This window comes from Lepidochelys olivacea, assembly GCF_965140295.1.
Source record: "Lepidochelys olivacea isolate rLepOli2 genome assembly, chromosome: 3".
Classification (NCBI taxonomy): domain Eukaryota; kingdom Metazoa; phylum Chordata; order Testudines; family Cheloniidae; genus Lepidochelys; species Lepidochelys olivacea.
Genome location: NC_140413.1, coordinates 86,922,956 through 86,945,567, shown reverse-complemented (window position 1 = coordinate 86,945,567; position 22,612 = coordinate 86,922,956). Strand labels below are relative to the sequence as shown.

The 22,612-nt window shown below is 40.2% G+C and overlaps 2 protein-coding genes across 6 annotated transcripts in view; one reads left to right on the top strand and one right to left on the bottom strand.

The window, feature by feature from the left end:
- Nucleotides 1–22,612, top strand: part of TUBE1 (tubulin epsilon 1) — a 55,552-nt gene that overhangs the window by 22,641 nt on the left and 10,299 nt on the right. For 2 of the 5 annotated variants that reach the window (XM_084622977.1, XM_084622975.1), the window contains exon 11: nt 51–225. In XM_084622977.1, the coding sequence (XP_084479103.1) occupies nt 51–225 (175 nt within the window). Of the gene's footprint in view, nt 1–50; nt 226–3,322; nt 4,258–7,849; nt 8,347–13,263; nt 14,035–22,612 lie in introns of those variants that run through there. The other 3 variants (XM_084622976.1, XM_084622974.1, XM_084622973.1) reach the window with 3 other exon arrangements.
- Nucleotides 5,250–14,378, bottom strand: CCN6 (cellular communication network factor 6; the record flags this gene model as incomplete). The annotated part of the gene is given in 6 exon segments (XM_084622978.1): nt 5,250–5,938; nt 6,273–6,466; nt 9,882–10,124; nt 10,613–10,896; nt 14,186–14,244; nt 14,247–14,378. Coding segments are annotated over 6 exon segments (1,194 nt in total). The 3' UTR covers nt 5,250–5,656.

The following is a 22,612-nucleotide window of genomic DNA, read 5'->3' as shown; positions in this document are numbered from 1 at the left end:
TACTGTACCTCTTTGCTTGCTTATTTTAGCTATGAATGTATGTATTGCAGGTTGAAGCCTTCCCTTCATTTTGTCTCATGGAATCAAGAAGGCTGGAAAACTGGCTTATGTTCAGTACCTCCTGTGGGCCATTCTCACTCACTGTTGGCATTAGCAAACAATACTTGTGTGAAACCAACCTTTACAGAGCTCAAAGACAGATTCATGAAGCTCTACAAGAAAAAGGTACGGTGAAAAGCAGCATAACATCCCAGTGTACTTTAAAGTAGCAGTAGTCTCTTCTAACATTTTATTTTTTTGAGAAGTGGAGGAGAAAAGCAAATTTCAGTGCAAGCTGTAACAAGATATTGCTTTAATATAGATGCAATAGACTGCACTCCGAATGCAAGGCAGTATTGGGAACCTACCTTTTCTGATGATAATGCATTACCTTTTTTTTTTATTAGTATTCCTCTACCAGCAGAATGAGTGTCTTGATAACACATCTGTCTGAATTGCACCTCACCGGTATAGCTGAGAGCATGCTACAAAGGTGTAGCACTTCTAAATATAGCTAAAAACACTTTAATTAAGCCTGGCTGTTTGTCATGGCAAAGGAAGTGGAAAAGCTGCAGCTTTGTCAAAGTAAAAGATAGAAACATTTACTAAGTTATAGCTCATAGGTTGGGTTTTTTTAATGTTTGTCATTATAAGTCCTGTGCTATTAAGCAACAAAAATTGTTTAAAAACCTTTAAGTTTTTAACACCAGTACTCTAACTCACTGTATCAAACTTGTAAAATCCGATGAAGCTGTCATGTAACACAGACTGAGACTTCAGTTTTGTCATGAAAGTCATGGCTGTGGCAAACATACAGCCTTAGCTAAAATGCAGGTGGTGTTTAAGTTAACTAAAACTAAGTTGGGCAGATAACCCAAGAAAAGACTGAAAGGAAAAGAAACCTATATTGGGTTAACAGGATATTCTAAAACAGTGGCTCTCAACCTTTCCAGACTACTGTGCCCCTTTCAGGAATCTGACTTGTCTTGTGTACCCCCAAGTTACACCTCACTTAAAAACTACTTGCTTACAAAACCAGACATAAAAATACAAGTGTGTCACAGCACACTTACTGAAAAAATGTTTACTTTCTCATTTTTACCATATAATTATAAAATAAATCAGTTGGAATATATTGTACTTACATTTCAGTGTATAGTATATAGAGCAGTATAAACAAGTCATTGTCTGTATGAAATTTTAGTTTTTGCTGACTTCACTAGTGCTTTTTATGTAGCCTGTTGTAAAACCAGCAAATATCTAGATGAGTTGATGCACCCCCTTGGAAGACCTCTGCACACTCCAGGGATACGTGTACCCCTGGTTGAGAACCACTGTTCTAAAACATTATTGGAAGTTCAGAGTTTTTAAAGGGAACCTAAAAAGTGGGAAGATTAACTTTAGGGCATGCCTACACTATAGGTGCTAGAGCTGTTGATGCTTCCTATGTGGACTGAAGGAAGTTTTCTGTTAATATAAATGATCCACCTCCCAGTGCCCAAGCAGCTATATGGATGTAGTTGCATTTACACTGGGGAGTTAAATCAGCTTAACAATGGCGCTCCAGGTTTGAATTTTTCACATACCTGAGTGAGGTTGCTAGGTTGTAGTTAGCTACATTTTAAGTGTAGTCTAGGCTAAATACTAATGTCAGTGAATTCCAGACACCGCAGCCCACCACAACAAAGCCACAATTGTCTGCCTGCCTGCTTTGATGGGCCCTCTAAAGGTTGGTGGTAGATAAACATAAGCACTGATTTTCTAGCTGGGGGAGTCGTCATTGTATGCTCCCAATCCTGGGCTTCTCCAAGGGCCAGAGAGGCCCTCAGCGTAATGTAGGCAGCCCTGAGGGCTTGTCTAAATTACAGCAGCTTCCACAGATTATCCTATGGACTGCTGCGCTGCCCAGAATTTCTGCAGCATACAGCACTGCTCCACCCACCCGCAGACTACACCAAAACTTTCAAGAGAAGTCACAGGAGGCTGCCTTTCCCAGGCAGAACCAGGGTTATTAGGGCTTCTTTATGTGCTGTGGCCCTTTTGCCTGTCACAAATGGGCTGGAGGAGGGATGAGGGCTTTGCCCAAGGTTCAAGATGCGGTCTCTAAAGTAGCCAGGATTTAGGCCCTTAAAGGCTTTTGAAAATAATAGTGTTGTGAACCACCTGCCACTTCAGAAGCAGCCAACAGTCAGTCAAACCAAGGAGTTCAGAATGCAGCAGCATTTTTACAAGTGGCAAATAGTTGAGAAGCTCTGCTGTAAACTCTACTAATCAGGAATTACAATAATAAAGCATTTATTGCCTTCATTCCATTACTACCTTGATAACTTGCGACACTGGAAAAAACACTTTTGAACCACAACTGGCACGTGGCTTTCACTATACAGGGCTTGGTCAGAAGTGACACTAAGGGCTTGCCTACACTGTGCCATAGTGCGGAATATTGGGGCGTGAATTGCAAAGTGTACCAAAGTGTTTTGCACTAACTGCCCCATATGGATGCTGCTGGCCAAACTAGTTTGTGTTCTCTGTTAGGACTATGTTAACGTGAACTAGATACTTCTTAAGTTCATGCCAGCAACATCCACACAACTCTCTGTGTGTGCAACTCTCTGGTATGTTCTGCAATTCACACCCCCAATAGTCCACACTGCAGTGCAGCGTAGACATAGCCTAAGATTCTTAACTATGTATTGGGGAATCGTTTCACAAAGGAACAAGTCTTCATGACCTTTATTTAGAGTAAGACAGGATGGCGGATGAGGTATGTGACTGATCTGGCTGGCGGTATTGTTCAAGATCCCCTCCCTACTCACCCAAAGAGAATTAGATCAACCTAGCTACATCACTCAGAGCTGTGAAAAAATTCACGCCCTGAGCGCTGTCGCTAGGTTGACCTAACCCCCGGTGCAGATGCAGCTAGGTCAACGGAAGAATTCTTCCATCAACCTAGCTACCACCTCTCGGACAGGTGGATTAACTACATCAATAGAAAAACCCCCTTCCATTGCGGGGGGAAAGTCTACAGCAGCACAGCTATGGCACTGTAGTGGTGTCGTTGTAGTAGCTGTAGTGTGGGCATGCCCCAGAGTATTGCAGCAGGAAGTTGCTAAGTAGCATTTCAGCAAAGGATATGGTGACTCCAGACAGTCTTTCAATCTCTTTATGATAGTGCTTGTTGTCCCCTTTCAAGGCAGGCTAAACAATAATGTATATTGAGCTAGGTTAATCTGACTCCTTGTGCACAGAAAAGGATATAGATAATCTGTGTATATTCTTATAGGCTCACCTTCACCATTACTTGCACGTTGATGGGATGGAGCAAAGCTGCTTCTCCGAAGCCATATCTTCCTTGTCAGACCTAATAGAGGAGTATAACCAGCTAGATGCCACTAAAGGTGCACCTAGAACAGATCCCTCAAGACTGAAGATAGCTATGTAACAGAGGAAGAATTGCTGTTATTTGGAGAACAGCAAACCGCCTAAGCTAACTGGATGGTTTGTGAAGCATCTAGGACTAATTATTCCGCAGGGATCCTGGTACTGTCACTCTCCAGGCTGGCCGGGAGTGTTGTATCAAGTGCTCAGCCTGTGGAAAAGGGACCAGCATATATTGCACGCTAGCGGAGTAAATAGTGATGACGTCTGCCAGGAGGAGAGGGGGAGGAATTATAACAGGCCAAAATGGAGTTGGTGAACTCCTTAGACCAACTTAAGCTAAATTAAATTGATCCCTGCTTTGGAGAAAAGAGTCTCCTTTGGTATAAGATACACGAGGGAAGGGAAATCCTACATTCCCTTTTCTGCAATGAAAGGAGGCATCTAGTGAGTCTTGTTTCTGAAGTTCCGAATATCCTAGAAAATTTATTTCCAAAATGACGGTCTAAGATGTGTGTCACTATTCACAACTTAGAGTGTTGCTTCGTCATTGTATTTAGATGTAATTGAACTAAAATTTTCCAAGTTGATATCAAAACTGGCAATATCAAGAATAATTTGGCAAAACGAATGCATCAAGTACAATACTAATATATTGTATAATAATGATTCACCTTTCATGAACTGTAGGTTGCACTAATGTTGGTTTATGTACTGATGAGGATAAGAGGCTAGCGTAGTATGTTGCCTCTTTATCCAATAGCTGTGATCATAAGTACATATGATATGGATTGTTTGGAGAATGAAGATTATATTCTTAAAAGAACCTAATTAAAATAGAAGCATATTTTAAATTAAAGAGATTTTTATATTATGATCAGATTATATTTATAAACAGTTGTCTTAATAACAACTACTATGCTTTTGCAGAATAAAATATACAGATATTCAGAATTTGTCTGCCAACCTGACTCTCTTGTCTTAAAACTGCATTAAGCCACTACAAATGGACCCATAAAATGACATTTTTTTTAATTACACGTTTCTTTAAGAGAGCTTCAGTGGCAGTATGACCAGACACAATAGTATTGGTTCTAATTTTCAATGTATGAGGCCAGAAATACACAAGACAAATATTTGTAGAGGCAATTCTTATTAGGTTGAAAGCATTTTGAAAGTCACTCTGGTGAAACAACTTACCTATAGAACACTATAAATGTGCTTGGCACTTTCTGACAAAAAACATAGGGTAAAATCCTATCCCCATTGAAGTCACGGGGAGTTTTGCCATAGACTTCAATGAGGCCAGGACTTCACCCATGGTCCCTACCCCAAGGATCTTGCAGTCTAGGTTAAATAGATACAAAATAGCATGAAGAGAGAACAGAAATGAAGGTGGGACCAGTATAAGATCAGTAGCTTACTTTTCATTGTATACGTAGTGTTTTTGTTTTTGTTAGCATGTCATGAGTGGGGGAAAATAAAGAAATGGCAAATTGTATACATTTAAAATTAAAACCTAGAAAAATGGTTCACTGGGGATGAAGTGAATTAACCTACGTCTTGACAAATATGTTTTCATTTGTACTGGTGCAAATATAATGTTTCTTATTCACTGCATTTGGAGAAATGTAAAATATAAGAATTGGTGAACAACCAAACTGAGCTTAAAATTTATTTGTAGTTGTATGCTACAATATGTAATGTTTTTTTTCTAACTCACAAAAGATCATCCTTTTTTTCTAATGCTGTGTCAGTGTAGCTGTAAGAATATCTGTCTTGTGGATCAAGAATGATAGATCAGATGTTATAGCAAAAAAAGTTAAGATTCCTTTTTCTACGAAGTTACTTGGATGTTTAATTAATTTAAACCTGCATGTTTGTTGAAGATGAGGGAGGACACCTATTTCTAGGAGTTTTTTGTGTCTATATGGAGCAAACTCACCCCTGCATTCCTGTAGATTTTTTTAAATTACAAAAGTTTTCCCTCCATGACTGTCCCTATGTTAGCTAGACTTGTACCTCAAAGGTATACTCACGTTTCAAACAATTTAATTCTTACGTGTTTTGAGTGTCTTGTTTTACATACATAGATGTTGTTCTTAAACCATGTTCTCGGGGTATTTAACAGAAGAATGCCAACAAGTTTGGTTTCAGTGGAAGGGTCTTCTCTTTAGCTAACTCTTCAAACTATGAGCATGCTGCCATCCTGATGATACACTGCTGTCCATGTTGTAAGTTATAATAACTTGAGTCCAGAAAATATATCTCCTGGATCACTACAAATCCTCTGACAAACACAAGATGTGATCCACATCATCTTCCACTTAAAGGAGCCTTCTTTGGGGCAGTCAAACTGTACAATGATCATTTTGGATTTGTTAGGTATGCAACATCTCTTGTCCAGACACACACCACAGAAAGTAGGTTTGTAGCTTTTTGTGCTTGAGCATCCAGAAAAGGCTAGCTTCTCTGCTTTGGGAGGCTGGAATGTTGGCTGACATGTTTTTCCTTTTGGAATCTTAAATGTAAAATAAAACAAAGCTTGAAACGTCACATGAAAAAAACCAACAGAACAAACAACAAAGGTTCTTATGCATTTAAATAGCGATAGCATTTGAAACACTACTTTTTTTTAAAGCTGTCTTATTTTTCTTTGTACCAGTCAGAGACTGAGATTTATTTTTTTAAAGTAATAAAACAGCGGGCTACCATAATAATCCTCAGATTTGTGGCTTTCTTTAAAATTATACTTCTGTAGTTCACTGCTACATGATAAAGACAAGATCAATCTTGTATTTCAGGAAGGCTCACATATCGGAGATAATGGAAAGCCATTTTGCACCACAGTTTACCTTTATAGTCTTCAATATATTGGTCTGACAAGGTTGAATGAAACACAACCTCTCTTCTTTTCTCATTTCACATTTACTGTTTTCATTGGTCACCCTGTTGGATATACCTATGCCACAGGTTCTGGAACAAGGTGTCCAAGAAGTTGCCTGTACTAAGCACTTCTCCTTCAAAACAAGTGGTAGACTTCTGTAAACTGAGAGACAGAGCAATATATTATATGTTGCAACACAGCAAGACAGGCTATTTTTAAAAGTTCTGTGTCTAAAGTAGCATTAATTGAAAGTGATTAGCATTTGATTTCTGTTCATGTGGTTTCTCTCATAGGTAGATCTAAAAGGCTGAGGCTGAGATGTGCAAAGCTGCCTAAGAAATTTGGACACCAATTTCCATTAAAATTGGAATTTGACATCCAAAACTCCGAGATGGCTTTGAAAATCTCAGCGTGACTGTATGTTCTATGACCCTCCAGATTAATGTTATGGGAACCCAAAATCCCTTCTGAAGAACTGTTATGAAACATCCAGAGTAGTGAAGAACACATTTTAAAAACTTCTTAAACTGCAGACCAAGTGTAGCTGTGAAAAGTTATATGAACCTATGTAAATAAATCTTTTGATATGTAACTTTTTTTTTAATGTCAGGAATGATTTTTTTCCAGTCATTTCTAAATATCTGATGCTAATAAATCGAATCCCCTACCTAATAGGAGTGCAAATAAGTAAAGGTATAAAATAAGATTTTAAAATCACTGTGGCAAATCTTGGTGAAATACTCAAGAAGGGCTCATAGGGTTTGAAATCTGCACATGTAGTTAAGAGGGTAGGGCAGAATTATGAGGGTACCTGGAAGGTAGACAGCAGGTTAAAGATCTCAGTGCAGGAAGCAGATTAAAAGCCTGGCACAGATCTGCAATAAATAAAGGGAGGTTACATAGTTGCTCATATGTAGTACATTTTCTACGTATGATATAGATACTGTCTTCATTTAGGAATTATTAGCTAAACAGAAAATGCTTAAGGAAAGCAGGAAAACTGAAAGAACAGTAAAAGCAATAAAATTAAGCTCAGCATTTGCTACCAGCATTAACAGAAGGAAGGAAAGAATTAAAACTATCTTAGAGCTAACAAGCCACTGCATGACTTCATGCAAACTATGCACAAATTGAATTTAAACTATAGATTATTATATTATGTTAAGGAGAGAACATCATTTTTTAAACAAATTTTCAGGTTTTCTCTGAGAGGGGAAAAAAGAGCATTTTTCCTACCAAGGATTCCTACTCCATTTTGTTTTTGTCCCTTCCCTCTTCCTCACTTTCCACGTTGTCTCCCTGTTCTTGTTTGGGTCATCCCTCAATCTTAATCAGTATTGTAAAGTGCCATGTACATCTCTGGTGCTTCAGATGTAATAAATAAGGCCTCCACATAGTACAGACCTTCAGTTTATTCAGGGAGTGCTAAATGGTACTTTTCTTCCAAGAGCTCTTGCTTCCAGGTTCAAATCTGTGCCACTGCGCAATGCAGAATTTTGCAGAAATTAATGTTGTGTGTGCAGAATTTCCTTTTTGCCCCCACAGAAATGGGCTGCAGAGATGTTGGCCTCCACTAGGGACCATTGGACCTCGCAGAGCCCAGCTCGCAAATGGAAGACAAGGCTGGGTAAGGGGGAGGGAACTGGAGGATTCCCAGCAGCTGCAGTTCCCAACGTTCCCTGAAGGAAGGAGGTGGCATGCAGGAAACTCTGTGCAAGCCTGGGACCTAGCATCAGGCTGTTTCTCCCTCTGGATCCCTAGGCTCTAGGAGGGTAGGGGCTGAGAGTATCTGGGCTATGGGGGGGCCTGCAGCTGGCCTTTGGAGGGTAGGAGGTGTGAGTGTCTGGGCTGGGGGCACCTGATGCTGGGCTCTGAGAGGAGAGGGATGTGAGTGTCTGGCCCCCTGGCTGGGCTCTAGGGGGGGTAGGGGGCAGAGAAACAACTAGGTTGTCATAGGGGTTTCTTTAACTCTCTACTCCTAGGGGAATTTTTGTGTCTGTACTGTTACAGACATAATAGCTCACAGGTATTTTGAAATAAATTACCAAAATAATTGAAATGGGCATGATTATATTGTGTTATTTTGACAAATAAAATGTGAAGAATTTTGCAGAATTTTAAAATATTGTGTGCAGAATTTTTAATTTTTGGCACAGAATTCCTCCAGAAATAGATTATTAATCCAGATCCTCAGATGGTCATGCTGAGGGTTAACAATAAATTTAATTTAATTTCTGAGTCCATCACTCTGCAGTGATTCATTGTTGGCTTGGGTCTATAAAATCATAGTTTGAAACCTAAGATGAACAGGCATGTGACCCACAAAGTTCATTTTTTAAATCAAAGGAAATTTTTAGTTAGATTTAAATGTCTACCAGGAGTTTGTAACCCAAATATTGTAACATCATGGTAATACATGAAAACCAGAAAGTGAAACTAGACATGTAAATAAACTTGACTAGTCTATTTGCATTCAACATGTGTAGCAACCAGTGATCCTTCCCATCCCCTGCAAACATGGGGCTGGAGTGCTCAGCCCTGTGAACTGAGAGCCAACTAGGGAAGCAGTTGCTTTGCATTGCTTTTTCATTGTGTTCCACGGTTTATCCAAATTTCTCAAGTCATAGCAAGCACTGAAGTGTTGCTCTTCATTCTCAGTAAAAATGATTGAAAAGGCACCTTAAGATTTCTATTGTATTAAGGTGCTGGGAGGAAGCAACTTCTTGTTGCTGTGCAGGTATATAAAATTATAATTTCAGTTTATTATTACATTTTAATTGGTTTAAATGATTTGGTATCGAATATTCGAGGTTGTCTCTCCTCGGTTAAATTAATAACATTCTTTAAAAGTGTGCAGTTCATTCATTTAGACTCGGTTGCTTTTCTGAGTGCCTTTCCTACTGTGTATGGTTTTATTCCCAGCTTTGGATAAATTCTGTAAAAAGGAATTGCTATCCTTCACGTCTGGTCTAAGTATCAAATTTACTGTTTTGATGTCGGATGAGTTTCCATTTTTAGGATAGCTTGCATAAGCACTTGAACTTCTTGGAAGCTTGTCCAAACTGAATTCCAGGTTTTGTGAGGTTAACCACCAGCACATGTGTATAAATTTGCTATAGCCTGGGCTGGCTCGCTTGCTTGCATGCTCCTTCCTATATATCTGCAATACTTGAATCTGATTTGTTCTTGAGCCTTGGGCTACCCTTAGTTTTATTTTATTCTCCTTCTCATCCTAGAAGCAGAGGACAAACGATTTAACCAGGAAATAGCGATTATAATTTGAACCTGATAATATTGAGTAGTTTAGAAGCCAGAAATTGCTCCATATTCTTATAGACTGAATTCAACATAGAGAAAGAGGTTGGTTTTTCCCCCCTTTCAATGACTGAGATTTTGTCAATAACCAACCAGGCTGTCGGAGCCAAATCTAGAATCCTCCATTTTCTATTGAGAAGAAGGTCCCTACAAGATGTCGGTAAATAGAATATTGACCCATTTTTTCTTTTTTTTTTAAATAAATGTGTAGTTTAAAAATTTACCATGTATGAAAATGGTTTACCATTCTAGTCATGCACACCTGGCATTAATCTGTAGCCTGTTGATTGTAGCTGTTTCTGTTGTCCAGGGCCACAGTTGGAATGTCCAGACGTTTTTCTGCCCTTGACCATGACGCACTGACTTGCTGCTGCCTTTGAGGTGAACACAGGTGTACATCCTATTGCACCACTAACACAGAGACACTTATAAAGTGGGGTAGGCTGGAAGGCCTGGCCATTGACATAATAGACTCCATTGAGCTCACATCCGACTGCTATCGTATCTGAAAATGGTAAAGAGCAGAATTACTAATCCAGCTACAAGCTATAAAATGCTGTTAATGGATACCAAATGGTAAGGCGAGATCATCCTTTCCTACTCCAATTACCAGCAGTGTATACTGCACCCAGTACTTCTATGGATGAAGTTCTGCAGATGTAAGAGGAGAGTTCTGCCCTTTCCCACCCAAACACAACTTTTATCTGTGAGAAATTCTACTTATTGGCTGCTTTGTTTCAACCCAGTCACAAATGCATCCATAAATAATGGACCACTTTGACTGATGTGTAAAATGATGTAGCAGTGACACCCTAAACATACTTATTTACACATCAGTAAATGAGTGAGTGTAAGGAAATTGGTGTAATTTACAGGCAAGGAACTATACAGCCCAAACTAAAAGACTTTTTTTTTTCTTTTGAGTCAGACTATAAAGAGCCATGCTTATCACCCCCTGAAGTTTCAAGAATAGGACGTGAAAGAGTAACTTACATGCACATACTCCTGTTTCATACCTAGGCCTGTCTGCAGAGTAATCACAGTAAAGCCCTTTGTGAGGGTCACAGGTATCTGCTTCATTACAGATCTCTCCGGCCTGCTTGGCACAGATTTTACAACATCCACAACCATCCTTTACCAGGCTCACTCCAGGGGTGCAGGTTGGCACATGGGGGCATTTGCATGGCCAGTGACAAAATTCTTTACGCTGATGTACCTCACTGGCTTCTGCAGATTTTTCCCCAGGCTTCACTTCTAGTTGTCCATTGCCTTGTGCCCTGCAGAAAAACTTACAATGGTTGGACTTTTGAGGGCTGGGTTACTTTAGCGTGGTTAGTACATAAACTTTAGTAAGGATGAAGGAAGAGAGTTTCATAAAGCCACTAAAGCTTTTGTAAAAATTCACAAGATGAAAAAGTGAGGTAGTACATGAGAAACAAAGGACCAAATTCACCACTAACTTAGCACATTTGGAGTGTTACACCAACAGTGAATCTGACCTACTGTTTATTTCAAAGAAAATTAATCTGTCTCTTCTTTCAACAAAATAAAACTTTTAGTGTAGTCAGGACAAGGTTTTAAATTTGGTATTGTAGGGTTTCACACTATTGATGATGATGATATACCAAACGTACTCAGCCCTAATCTATAGACTGTATCTGTCAGCCCTACAAATTCACTCTGGTATCTGGAAGCCAAGTGATGTTCTTTCTGCCACTTACATTGGCACAAATATTTGAAAATTTGGCACTCACAGCTTACTTGATAATTGGGTTGTTGGTGTGCAAAGGAACAGAAGACAGGTCACTTTTCCATTGTTGTGTTGGCTTTGCTGTGCTAGTGTTGTAGGGTGCTGATCTTGCAAACAGGTACACATGTGAGCAGTTCCACTGAGTTTCGTGGATTTGTTCACGTGCATAAATTTACTCACATGAGTGTTTGCAGGATCTAGGGCTTAAGCAGGAAAGAGATCTTAACAGACTGGTGGCAGCACTGAGATGGCAAGATGGTAGTCTGAGTGACCTAAAGCAAAAGTCCTGTGTGTCTCATGATTCTGCATCTACAGAATTCTCCATGCAGTCTAGCTCCTGCTTCAGAATTTAAGTCTTCACTTTAAAGGAAAACTGGTTCTAGCCTGTGATTGAATAGAGAACCTTGCAGAAATGAGCTATTAGTGATGTTTTCTGAAGTCCACAGTGAGCCTGAAACAATGTTTCCGAGAGCAGAGCATCGTTTCTGTTTATTTCAACGGCGTATTAATGCTCAAACATAATGACAATTTAAATGTCAACCCTAACTATTTCACTGGTCTTAAATAAAAACCTAGACCTTAATGTGCTTATTTAGCCGTGGTGAATAGATAGATTGATATGGGGAAAGGACCCGTAGAGCAGCTAGTAGTTCCCATGCTCTAATGGGTTTGGGAACAAGGAGTACTAGTAGATCTACTAGTGTAGCTTAAAGAAACCTGCAACCTTGCCCATTAAGAGGCAGGGAAAGAGAAGATACAGGCACTCCCCACTGACAAAAGCCTCAGCTATCACGTAGGTGCCAAAAACCTGATCCATCTTCAACATTTTTCTGAGTACCTAAGGACCCAGCTAAATGCTATCAGCTTCTCTCTCTCTTTCCCCAAACAAATTCTGCAGTGCAGTACTGTCTGGTCAGTAAAAACAACCTTTGGCAGACTATGGAAGACTATTGTACTAGATATATTATTCATTTTCCTTTTTAATTCAATACAAATTCCCATTTTTAAACTGGAAGTTGCTGCAGAACTCTGCTTTGCATGCCACAACAACCAGCTGCGTAACTGAATTCCAGTTCACCATAGGGAATAGGGGATCTTCCGAATGGGGTTTTTCCGCTCTGATTTTCATATTTATCATAATTTTTCTAGCGATGATAATCATTTTTCAAGCATTCCACCATACTTTGAGGTTTATAAGCTATACAGTTTTACTGGGTTCCAACATACGGCTTCCATGGTCACTTGACTAGAACTATTTTTTAAGATCCGCACCTGTTCACAAAATCAACCACTATGGGAGCTGAAATATTATTCCATGCCTCACAACAGGCTCTGCAATGCACCAGGCACAGGTTAATACAGGCGGTGTTTTTAATCATTCCATTATTTATTTTCATTCAATCGCCACACAAACATAGTAGTAATATGACAAATCACTAGCTCTTATAACTGATTTTTTTAAGGAACGGCTTTATGTTAACCTTTCAACCAGCCATAAAAATTAGCTTAATCTGTACTTCGGGTGCCAGTTGTTACAGCTTTTTTAAAGTTTGTGTCTCTGGAAGAAGGATGTGGGGTAAACAGGTGCTCTTAAACATTTATCAGTATAAGTGACGGGATGGTTACTTTAGGAAACTCCCATCAGCACAGCTCAACATTTGCTGAAATCTTTTCCCCCAAAATATTATCTTCCTTGTAAAAATTTGGGTAGGGTCTGAAGTACACACTGTGGTATTGTCTGTGTGACTGAAATCAGGTATCTCTTATTTCAAAATGGATCTGTGTGCTCTTAACAGGATTCCTTCATACACTGTGAGTCAGCCAATATTGCTTACATTGATGCAGTTATTTAAGCTATTGTATTATAAATCAGAATTGTACTTTGAACCTGCAGAGCTCTACCTAAACAAAACAAAAGAAAGAGAGGACAACTCAGAGGTTTCTTCACAGCAAGAAAAACAAATCATGAGAAAACAGCCTGTGGTTGAGTTAACTCTGCTGCCACTGAATAACACTGTTTACTTGAAAAATCTTCAACAGTCTATCAAGTTAGGATAAAAATGTAAAGCCTGCCTGTAAAGTTGACAAACCAAATATTTTATGATTCTTCCTTCCCTAGCCTACTATAACAATTGTGTCCACATCACACAAACCCGTGCACGTATTTTGCCAATCCTATGGGCAGACTCAAAAAGGAGACCATTGTGTGGAAATCTCTTGATGGGTGGGTGGTTGGTTTTTAAGATTAAGCAAATTATGTATGAGGTAGGTAGATTAATACCAAAGCATAATTGTTTTGAAAACTGTCCACTTGGAGATTTAACTTCATCACTAGAAGAGGAAAAAACACATTTGCAAGGTATTTTTTTTTAATGGAATTGGACTTTGAAACTGGAGTAAATGGAGCAGAATTTCTTTGTTGTTAAAACAGTTTAATAACACCAGAGCTCCTTGCTAATTTGCAAAACTAGCTCATGGAGCCCTAGAGCCAGATCAGTGCACGTACCTGGAATATGAATGAGGGAAAGATGTTTACTTACTTTGTGTCAGACAAGCATTTGCACTCAGAAAAAAGAGAGCGAGAGAGTTGAAGTCACTGAGAATTTAAAATTTCTTAGCAATGAACTGAAGTAAGAGGAAAATATCAAAATTGTGACTATACAATGAATAAGCTGCAAATAAACTTGTACATGGTAGTAAAAAATTGGCTTCCTATTCTGCACATAGTATTTGCTTGAGTGAATTTTATTTTGTCATGAAGCAAATAAAAGTTTTAACCACTCGAGGGAGAAAAAAAATCTTTCGAGAAAACTTACCTGTTGCATATAAATGATGGTGAGGAGAGTGGGAATGAGGAGCCACTGCATGTTCCTGAAGAGTCAGAAGTGAAAGAGAGAGATAGAGAACAGGCTGAGCTGTGTCAGAGTGAGCGCTGTACACAAAGCTCTCCCTTGTCTCCTCTGCAAATCCTTCTTTCCTCAGCACATGCAAGAACACACACACATTCATACTTGAAATCCTTCACTTCATACATAACTAGTTTCATGCTCAGACTTTCAACTGGTCTCTTTCATTTTTTTGAGCCCCTTTCCAGGATATGTTTTCACACCCTGTTCAGCGCCAGAAAGCTGTTCCTGCAGATTCCACTGTCTTAACTGAGGTCGGCTTGGGCAAACTTCTGATTGGTGAAGTTAACTGCTGGGAGCATGTAGTTTTTTGTTTGTTTTTTTTTACCTTGTATTTAAATCCTTATTGCATGGATGTTATGATCATTTTAAAAGGACAGAGTTCCAGTAATATATTTTCTTGAAGCAGGTCAAGCAGCGTTCCTCAAATTTAGAGGCCTGATCCTCTACGATGCACAATCCCTAATGGGGTCAACCATAAGAGATGCAAATATCAAAATGTATAGTACATGTTACACAGTGTACCATGCACAATGCCAGTGGGGCTATTGCACTGTTTATTTAGTGGAATAGTGATGGGGAAACTGGCACTTTGATCTGTGCATTTCCCTCTGTAGACCAGCTGCCAATGTTTTAATTACTCTGTTTACACTAGAGACAAACAAATTTATTTGAGCATAAGCTTTCATGAGCTACAGCTACATTCTGATTTTTTTTCTGGCCCAATTAGTATTTAATTATCCAATGATTTAATTGAATTAGAATTGAGACCTACATCAGAATAGCCCATAGCCGAGTTGGTAGGGCATGCACCTGACAACTCCCTGTTCAAATACCTTCTCAGCAGGCAAACGGGGACTTGAACAAGGGGGTCTCTCACAGCCTTGGTATACCCCAACTACTGTGTTATAAGAGAGGTCCTGGCTGTTTTGTGCAGAGTTAAGCAGGCTCTGAGCATGCCTACTGACTCTGCCCCCGTCTCCACACACACATGCATCCAAGGGTCTATCTTTCCCCGGTTTGTGTATCGATCCGGGCCTGGGCGATAGGTGTCTGGGTGCCTAGAGCAGTGGTCTCCAAACTGGGGTGCGAGATGATCCCGGGGGTGTTCGGCAGCAGAAGCACTGCCAGACAACACTCCGCCAGGGTTTTTTTCGGCGGCAGCTCTGCAAGTCCATGGCTGGTGTTCCCCTTTGGCGGTCTGCCTGCAGTAAGTCTTCCGTTCATCTGCGGCAGGCCTTCCAGTCTTCTTCCGTTGGCAGCACATCTGTGGCAGGTCTTCCAGTCTTCACTCTGGGGGTGCACGAGCCAAAAAGTTTGGAGACCACTGGCCTAGAGAGAGGCAGAGGCAGAAACATAGATGCATAGGGAACTTTCACTGCAAAAACGTAGGCCCTGAGTGACTTTAGGCACCTACAAAGTTAGGCGGAAGCCAAGCAGATGTTTTGTGGATCGCAGTGGTGCCTAAAAATGGGACTTAGCCACCTAGGTGTCAGGGACCATGGATCTTGAATGCTGATACATAGGGCTCCCAGGAGACAGTAAGTTCTAACCTGCCACTCGGTGACCTGTTTAACAGTTGTCAGAATAGAAGCTGAATGCTGACAGAGGACTCCAATCCTGGGATTTGATTGGCTGAACACTGTGGGGTCCTGATTGCTTCCCAGCTTCTATTTAAACCAAGCACAGGGACAGGAAGTTATCCATGCAACTGGGTTGCCCCTGCTTAGGACTGCTTCTCCTGCAATACTTGTAGCTGCTGCTGAACCCTTGGTAGTCTGACCCTGCCTGCCTCCTGATACCTGCCTCCTGTCTTGGACTCTGACCTCTTGGTATCTGCCCTGGCCTGACTCCTTCTCTGACCATTAGGTCAGACTGCCCACATCCTGGTTGTGACACGAAGTACCCTTTGTGGAGGTCATCCTGGCTGCCTAAAATTCTGTAGGACCAGGTCTATGCTCAAAAAGTTCTGTTGGATAATAATGTTGATTAGGAGTTTGAGTTGTTATGAAATTTTTATACAGGCAAAAAGTATTGTCGTGTAGATGCAGTTATACTGGCAACAAATCCTTTTGCTGGTACAGTTTATTTAGTTTGGAGAACTGGTACAAGCGAGATCAACAAAATTGTTTTGCTGCTATAAGCTGCGTTTCCACTAGGGGGCCTGCTGGTATAGTATACCGGAAATCCTTTCAAGTGTTGACAAGGCCTAGGAAGACAAAAGAAATTCTGTTTCATAATCTGACTGAAATCCTCAATGGTTGGTTCTTGGTCGATTTAGCCTTCCTCTGCCTGTTCCTTGCAGCCAACTACCACCATGCCAAGCTAACTACATTATTATAATATGCTTTATCACCAGACAGGTGCATAGGTAACTGTCCTACTGGCAACTAGTTCAGCTGTGCTCAGGGCCAATCTTAGTTTTTTGGTAGGCTAAACAAAACTAGATTTTAATGGCGTAGTTGAGCTCAGAGATGGGAGAGTTTTCTAAAAGTGAATTTTGTTTAGAAAAATGAAAACGTTAGGCTTTCACTTCAAAAGCAGTGTATGAACACAATTGTATCTTGTCTTTATTTACATTAGAGAGAAGAGAAGTTACTATTAAGACACAAGCATAAACCAGAAGCCTAGAACTTCTAGAACTAGAACTGTCTAGAACTGTCTCATATGGGTAAAAACATAGGCAGCTAAACATCAGCAAGTGAGGACTTTGTAAGCCGAAAGGGCATAAAAACGAGGTGTGATTTTTTTTTTTCTGTGAAGGCCAAAAGGAGCCCAGAGCACACTTGCAACTTGGAGCCCAATGTGGCTTTTTGTTTTGAGTGCCTCTAGGGATGGCACTGGCTTTAGCTCTACCAAGAGACATCTTTCAATTTCAGAGGCAAGATCCATGGCATAGGAAAATTGTAGTGTAGAAAGCCAAATCATATTCATTTGATGAGGTTGTCATGGCTTTTCAAGCAGCACCACATGTAACTGTCATTTGACAGTGGATGGCAGTACTTAGAAACAGGTTTGCAGTTCTGTTTCTAATAGAACAGTGGTTTTTCAACCTTTTTTTTTTTGCGGACCCCGAAAAATTTTTGAATTGAGGTGTGGACTCCTTTGGAAATCTTAGACATAGTCTGCAGACCTGCAAGGGTCCACAAACCACAAGTTGAAAACCACTGTTCTACGGTAACAATAACCTTTTGCGGACCCTTTGGACATAGTCTGCGGAGCCCGGGGGAAACCACTGTACTAGAAAAACCAGGGCTGCCAATTAATTGCAGTTAATACACGTGTTTAACTCAAAAAAATTAATCACGATTAAAAAAATTAAGCATGATTAATCGCACTTATAACAATAGAATACCAATTGAAATTTATTAAATATTTTGGGATTTTTTTCTACGTTTTCAATATGGATTTCAATTACAACACAGAATGCAAAGTGCACAGTGCTCACTTTATATTATTAGTTTTATTACAAATATATGCACTGTAAAAATGATAAACAATAGAAATAGTGCAATTTCTTTATCATGAAAGTGTAACTTACAACTGCAGATTTTTTTTGGTTACATAATTGCACTCAAAAACAAAACAGTGTAAAATTTTAGAGCCTACAAGTCCTCTCAGTCCTACTTCTTATTCTGCCAATCACTAAGACAAATAAGTTTGTTTACATTGACAGAAGATACTTCTGCCTGCTTCTTATTTACAATGTCACCTGAAAATGAGAACAGGTGTTTGCATGGCACTTTTGTAGCTGGTGTTGCAAGGTATTTACATGCTAAATGTGCTAAATATTTGTATGCCTCTTCATGCTTCGGCCACCATTCTTGCTTCCATGATGATGCTCATTAAAAAAATGCGTCAATTAAATTTGTGACTGTACTCCTTGGGGGAGAATTGTATGTCTCCTGCTCTGTTTTACCCACAGTCTGCATATATTTCATGTTATCGCAGTCTCAGATGATGAGCCAGCACATGTTCGTTTTAAGAACACTTTCAGCGCAGATTTGACAAAACGCAAAGAAGGTACCAATGTGAGATTTCTAAAGACAGCTAGGGCACTCGACCAAGGTTTAAGAATCTGAAGTGCTGTCCAAAATCTGAGAGGGACGAGGTGTGGAGAATGCTTTTAGAAGTCTTAAAAGAGCAACAATCTGATGTGGAAACTGCAGAACCCAAACCACCAAAAAAGAAAATTAACTCTCTGCTGGTGGCATCTGACTCAGATGATGAAAATGAATATGCGTCAGTCCACACTGCTTTGGATTGTTATCAAGCAGAACCCATCATCAGCATGGAAGCATGTCCTCTGGAATGGTGGTTGAAGCATGAAGGGACATATGAATCTTTAGCGCATCTGGCACGTAAATATCTTGCAATGTCAGTTACAACAGTGCCATGCGAATGTCTGTTCTCACTTTCAGGTGACATTGTAAACAAGAAGCAGGCAACATTATCTCCTGCAAATTGTAACCAACTTTATTTGTCTGAGTGATTGGCTGACCAAGAAGTAGAACTGAGTGGACTTGTTTTACATTGTTATATTTTTGAATGCAGGAGGTTTTTTTACATAATTCTACATTTGTAAGTTCAACTTTCATGGTAAAGATATTGCTCTACAGTACTTGTATGAGGTGAATTGAAAAATAATTTTTTTTGTTTTTTACAATGCAAATATTTGTAATAAAAATAAATATAAAGTGAGCACTGTACACTTTGTATTCTGTGTTGTAATTGAAATTAATATGTTTGAAAATGTAGTAAACATCCACAAATATTTAAAATAAATGGTATTCTATTGTTGTTTAACAACACGATTAATTGCAATTAATTTTTTTAATCGCTCGACAGCCCTAAGAAAAACCTCAGCCCCAAATTCACCTGTAGAACATGAGATCCTCCACAGTCCAGGAGGACAGAACTGGAGCATAGGATACATCCTTTGCTAATAAGGAAAAATAAACAGTAGCAGATAGAAACGAAATGTACAGCTTTGGATTTGTTTGGGGCTTGGGGCAGGGCGGGATTTGTCTCCATAAAAGTGACATTTTCAACAGTTTTTAGCACATGATGTTTCACGGCCTTTCTTGGACTGTGCAAAAAGTGGAAGACATGCATCCTTTTTCTGCATTTTCCAGAAACCATTAAGGGCACTATGACCAAAATGTTGCATCTAGTGCTAAACATTGTTTTTCCCTCAGGACATTTCCTTATTCTCACTGAAGCTGTAAGGATGCTGGATACCTTGGAGGCCCTACATCGCAACTAAGGGCATGGATACACTGGAAATTTCAAAACACTGTTGCGGGAGCACTCCCGCAGCAGCACTTTGAAGTCCGAGTGCGGTCGCACACCAGAGCTCTCCTAGCGCTCCTGGTAATCCACCGCCACGAGGGGATTAGCGCCGAGCGCTGGGAGCCTGCTTACACTAGCGCTTTAAAGCGCTCTGACTTGCTGCACTCAGGGGGGTGATTTTTCAGCAAGTCAGAGCGCTATAAAATGTAAGTGTAGACAAGCCCTAACAGTCTTCTGGCTGACAAAGACTGGACTGCATCAGTGCCCTGGCATGACATTAGAGACTATGCTTCTATATCACTGATAATTTTTGTATCAAGACTCGATTTTTTTTCCCTAAAAATGATGCAGTAGGAAGTTCTTGGGACTGTGTTATCCAGGAAGTCAGACTAGATGATAATAATGATCCCTTCTGATTTTGGAATCTATTAATCTAGGTACTTGGTCTTGTCACAATTTAAGCAAGTTAAGGAAGTATGGGCTGGATGAATGCACTATAAGGTGGGTAGAAAGTTGGCTAGATTGTCGGGCTCAACGGGTAGTGATCAATGGCTCCATGTCTAGTTGGCAGCTGGTGTCAAGTGGAGTGCCCCAGGGGTCGGTCCTGGGGCCGGTTTTGTTCAATATCTTCATAAATGATCTGGAGGATGGTGTGGATTGCACTCTCAGCAAATTTGCGGATGATACTAAACTGGGAGGAGTGGTAGATACGCTGGAGGGCAGGGATAGGATACAGAGGGACCTAGACAAATTAGAGGATTGGGCCAAAAGAAATCTGATGAGGTTCAATAAGGATAAGTGCAGGGTCCTGCACTTAGGACGGAAGAACCCAATGCACAGCTACAGACTAGGGACCGAATGGCTAGGCAACAGTTCTGCAGAAAAGGACCTAGGGGTGACAGTGGACGAGAAGCTGGATATGAGCCAGCAGTGTGCCCTTGTTGCCAAGAAGGCCATTGGCATTTTGGGATGTATAAGTAGGGGCATAGCGAGCAGATCGAGGGACGTGATCGTCCCCCTCTATTCAACATTGGTGAGGCCTCATCTGGAGTACTGTGTCCAGTTTTGGGCCCCACACTACAAGAAGGATGTGGAAAAATTGGAGAGAGTCCAGCGAAGGGCAACAAAAATGATTAGGCGTCTGGAACACATGAGTTATGAGGAGAGGCTGAGGGAACTGGGATTGTTTAGTCTGCAGAAGAGAAGAATGAGGGGGGATTTGATAGCTGCTTTCAACTACCTGAGAGGTAGTTCCAGAGAGGATGGTTCTCGACTATTCTCAGTGGTGGAAGAGGACAGGACAAGGAGTAATGGTCTCAAGTTGCAGTGGGGGAGGTTTAGGTTGGATATTAGGAAAAACTTTTTCACTAGGAGGGTGGTGAAACACTGGAATGCATTGCCTAGGGAGGTGGTGGAATCTCCTTCCTTAGAAGTTTTTAAGGTCAGGCTTGACAAAGTCCTGGCTGGGATGATTTAATTGGGTATGGGTCCTGCTTTTGAGCAGGAGGTTGGACTAGATGACCTCCTGAGGTCCCTTCCAACCCTGATATTCTATGATTCTATGATTCTCATGATCATTATTGGTCCTGTGGCCTTTTACACAAGTGTTAAGGTTGTTAATGCCTGTGTCCCAACTGCACTGTAGTTTGGGTGCTTGCATTCTTGCTGCCTAAAACTCCTGTGGAGAGTCAATTAGATAAGTTTCAGAGTAACAGCTGTGTTAGTCTATATTCGCAAAAAGAAAAGGAGTACTTGTGGCACCTTAGAGACTAATCAATTTATTTGAGCATGAGCTTTCGTGAGCTACAGCTCACTTCATCGGATGCATACCGTGGAAATCTCCTGCTGGTAATAGCTATTACCAGCAGGAGATTTCCACGGTATGCATCCGATGAAGTGAGCTGTAGCTCACGAAAGCTCATGCTCAAATAAATTGGTTAGTCTCTAAGGTGCCACAAGTACTCCTTTTCAATTAGATAAGACATTCTTCATTTCCTGAACTAAAGTTGTTCTGTTGTGTAGGCTGGTGCCATTATAATTCTATTTCAGAGGGTGTGTATTTTGGTGGTGTATGAAGTGATCCCTACATACAATACATATAGTTTGTTATTCTGAAAAGCATGTTCCCTATGAGATGTGCTATGTAAATCTGTTGAGTCATAATAAATAGAGGTGGAAAAGTCCTCTTAGATCACAGAGCACAGTCCCATAAATACAGGTATCTAGTGATAGTAAACAAATATTTTACACCTGATCTTAGAAAAATGCCAAGATATTTTTTACAGAAATTTGTTAATTACCATTGCTTATAGCTGGTGTATTTCAGAAATATAGGCCAAGGGTTTCAGCCTTGGACATCTGAAGGTTATATACTTAGGTGCCTATTTAATATCAGCTCACCCAAAATAAGTGATCTTATATTAAGAAGTGCTGATACTTCAATGAGAGCAATAGGTACTCATCTTCTCTGAAAATCAGACCACTTACTTAAGTGCCTGAATCTGGGCTTGGGGGCCCAATTTTTGGCATCCATGTATGAAAGTTTTGGCCACAGTTTCTTCTTTCTTTGTATGCTGGTGTGTACAAAAAAGCTATCTTTTTCTCTGAGTTAAATCTACTGTGTATATCTTCTCACTCACAAAAATAAATAGGTGAATAAATAAATGCACATTCAGCAATTTTAACTTATTGCACTTGGCTCTCCTCTGGAATTTTCCTGCACACTGTTTACTAACTCTGGCTTTGCAAAGAAACCACTCTGCTCATGACAGTCACACTCCAAAGGCGTTTAGATATTTCCTCATAAACACAGTCAGCGTTAATGGCAACTTTACTATATTTGCAAATCACCCTTAGATAAGTTAGTACCAAGAGCCCATTAATTCCTGGCCAGAATAGGACATCTTGGATTCTGTTCTTACTGATGTCACTACTCAGATGAGCACTGCAGATTCTGCTTAACATTTCCAACCTCAAGGTGTGTGGTATCATGGCATGATATCCTTTTTGAAGAATCTCATCATATGGCGCAATTTCATCTTGAAG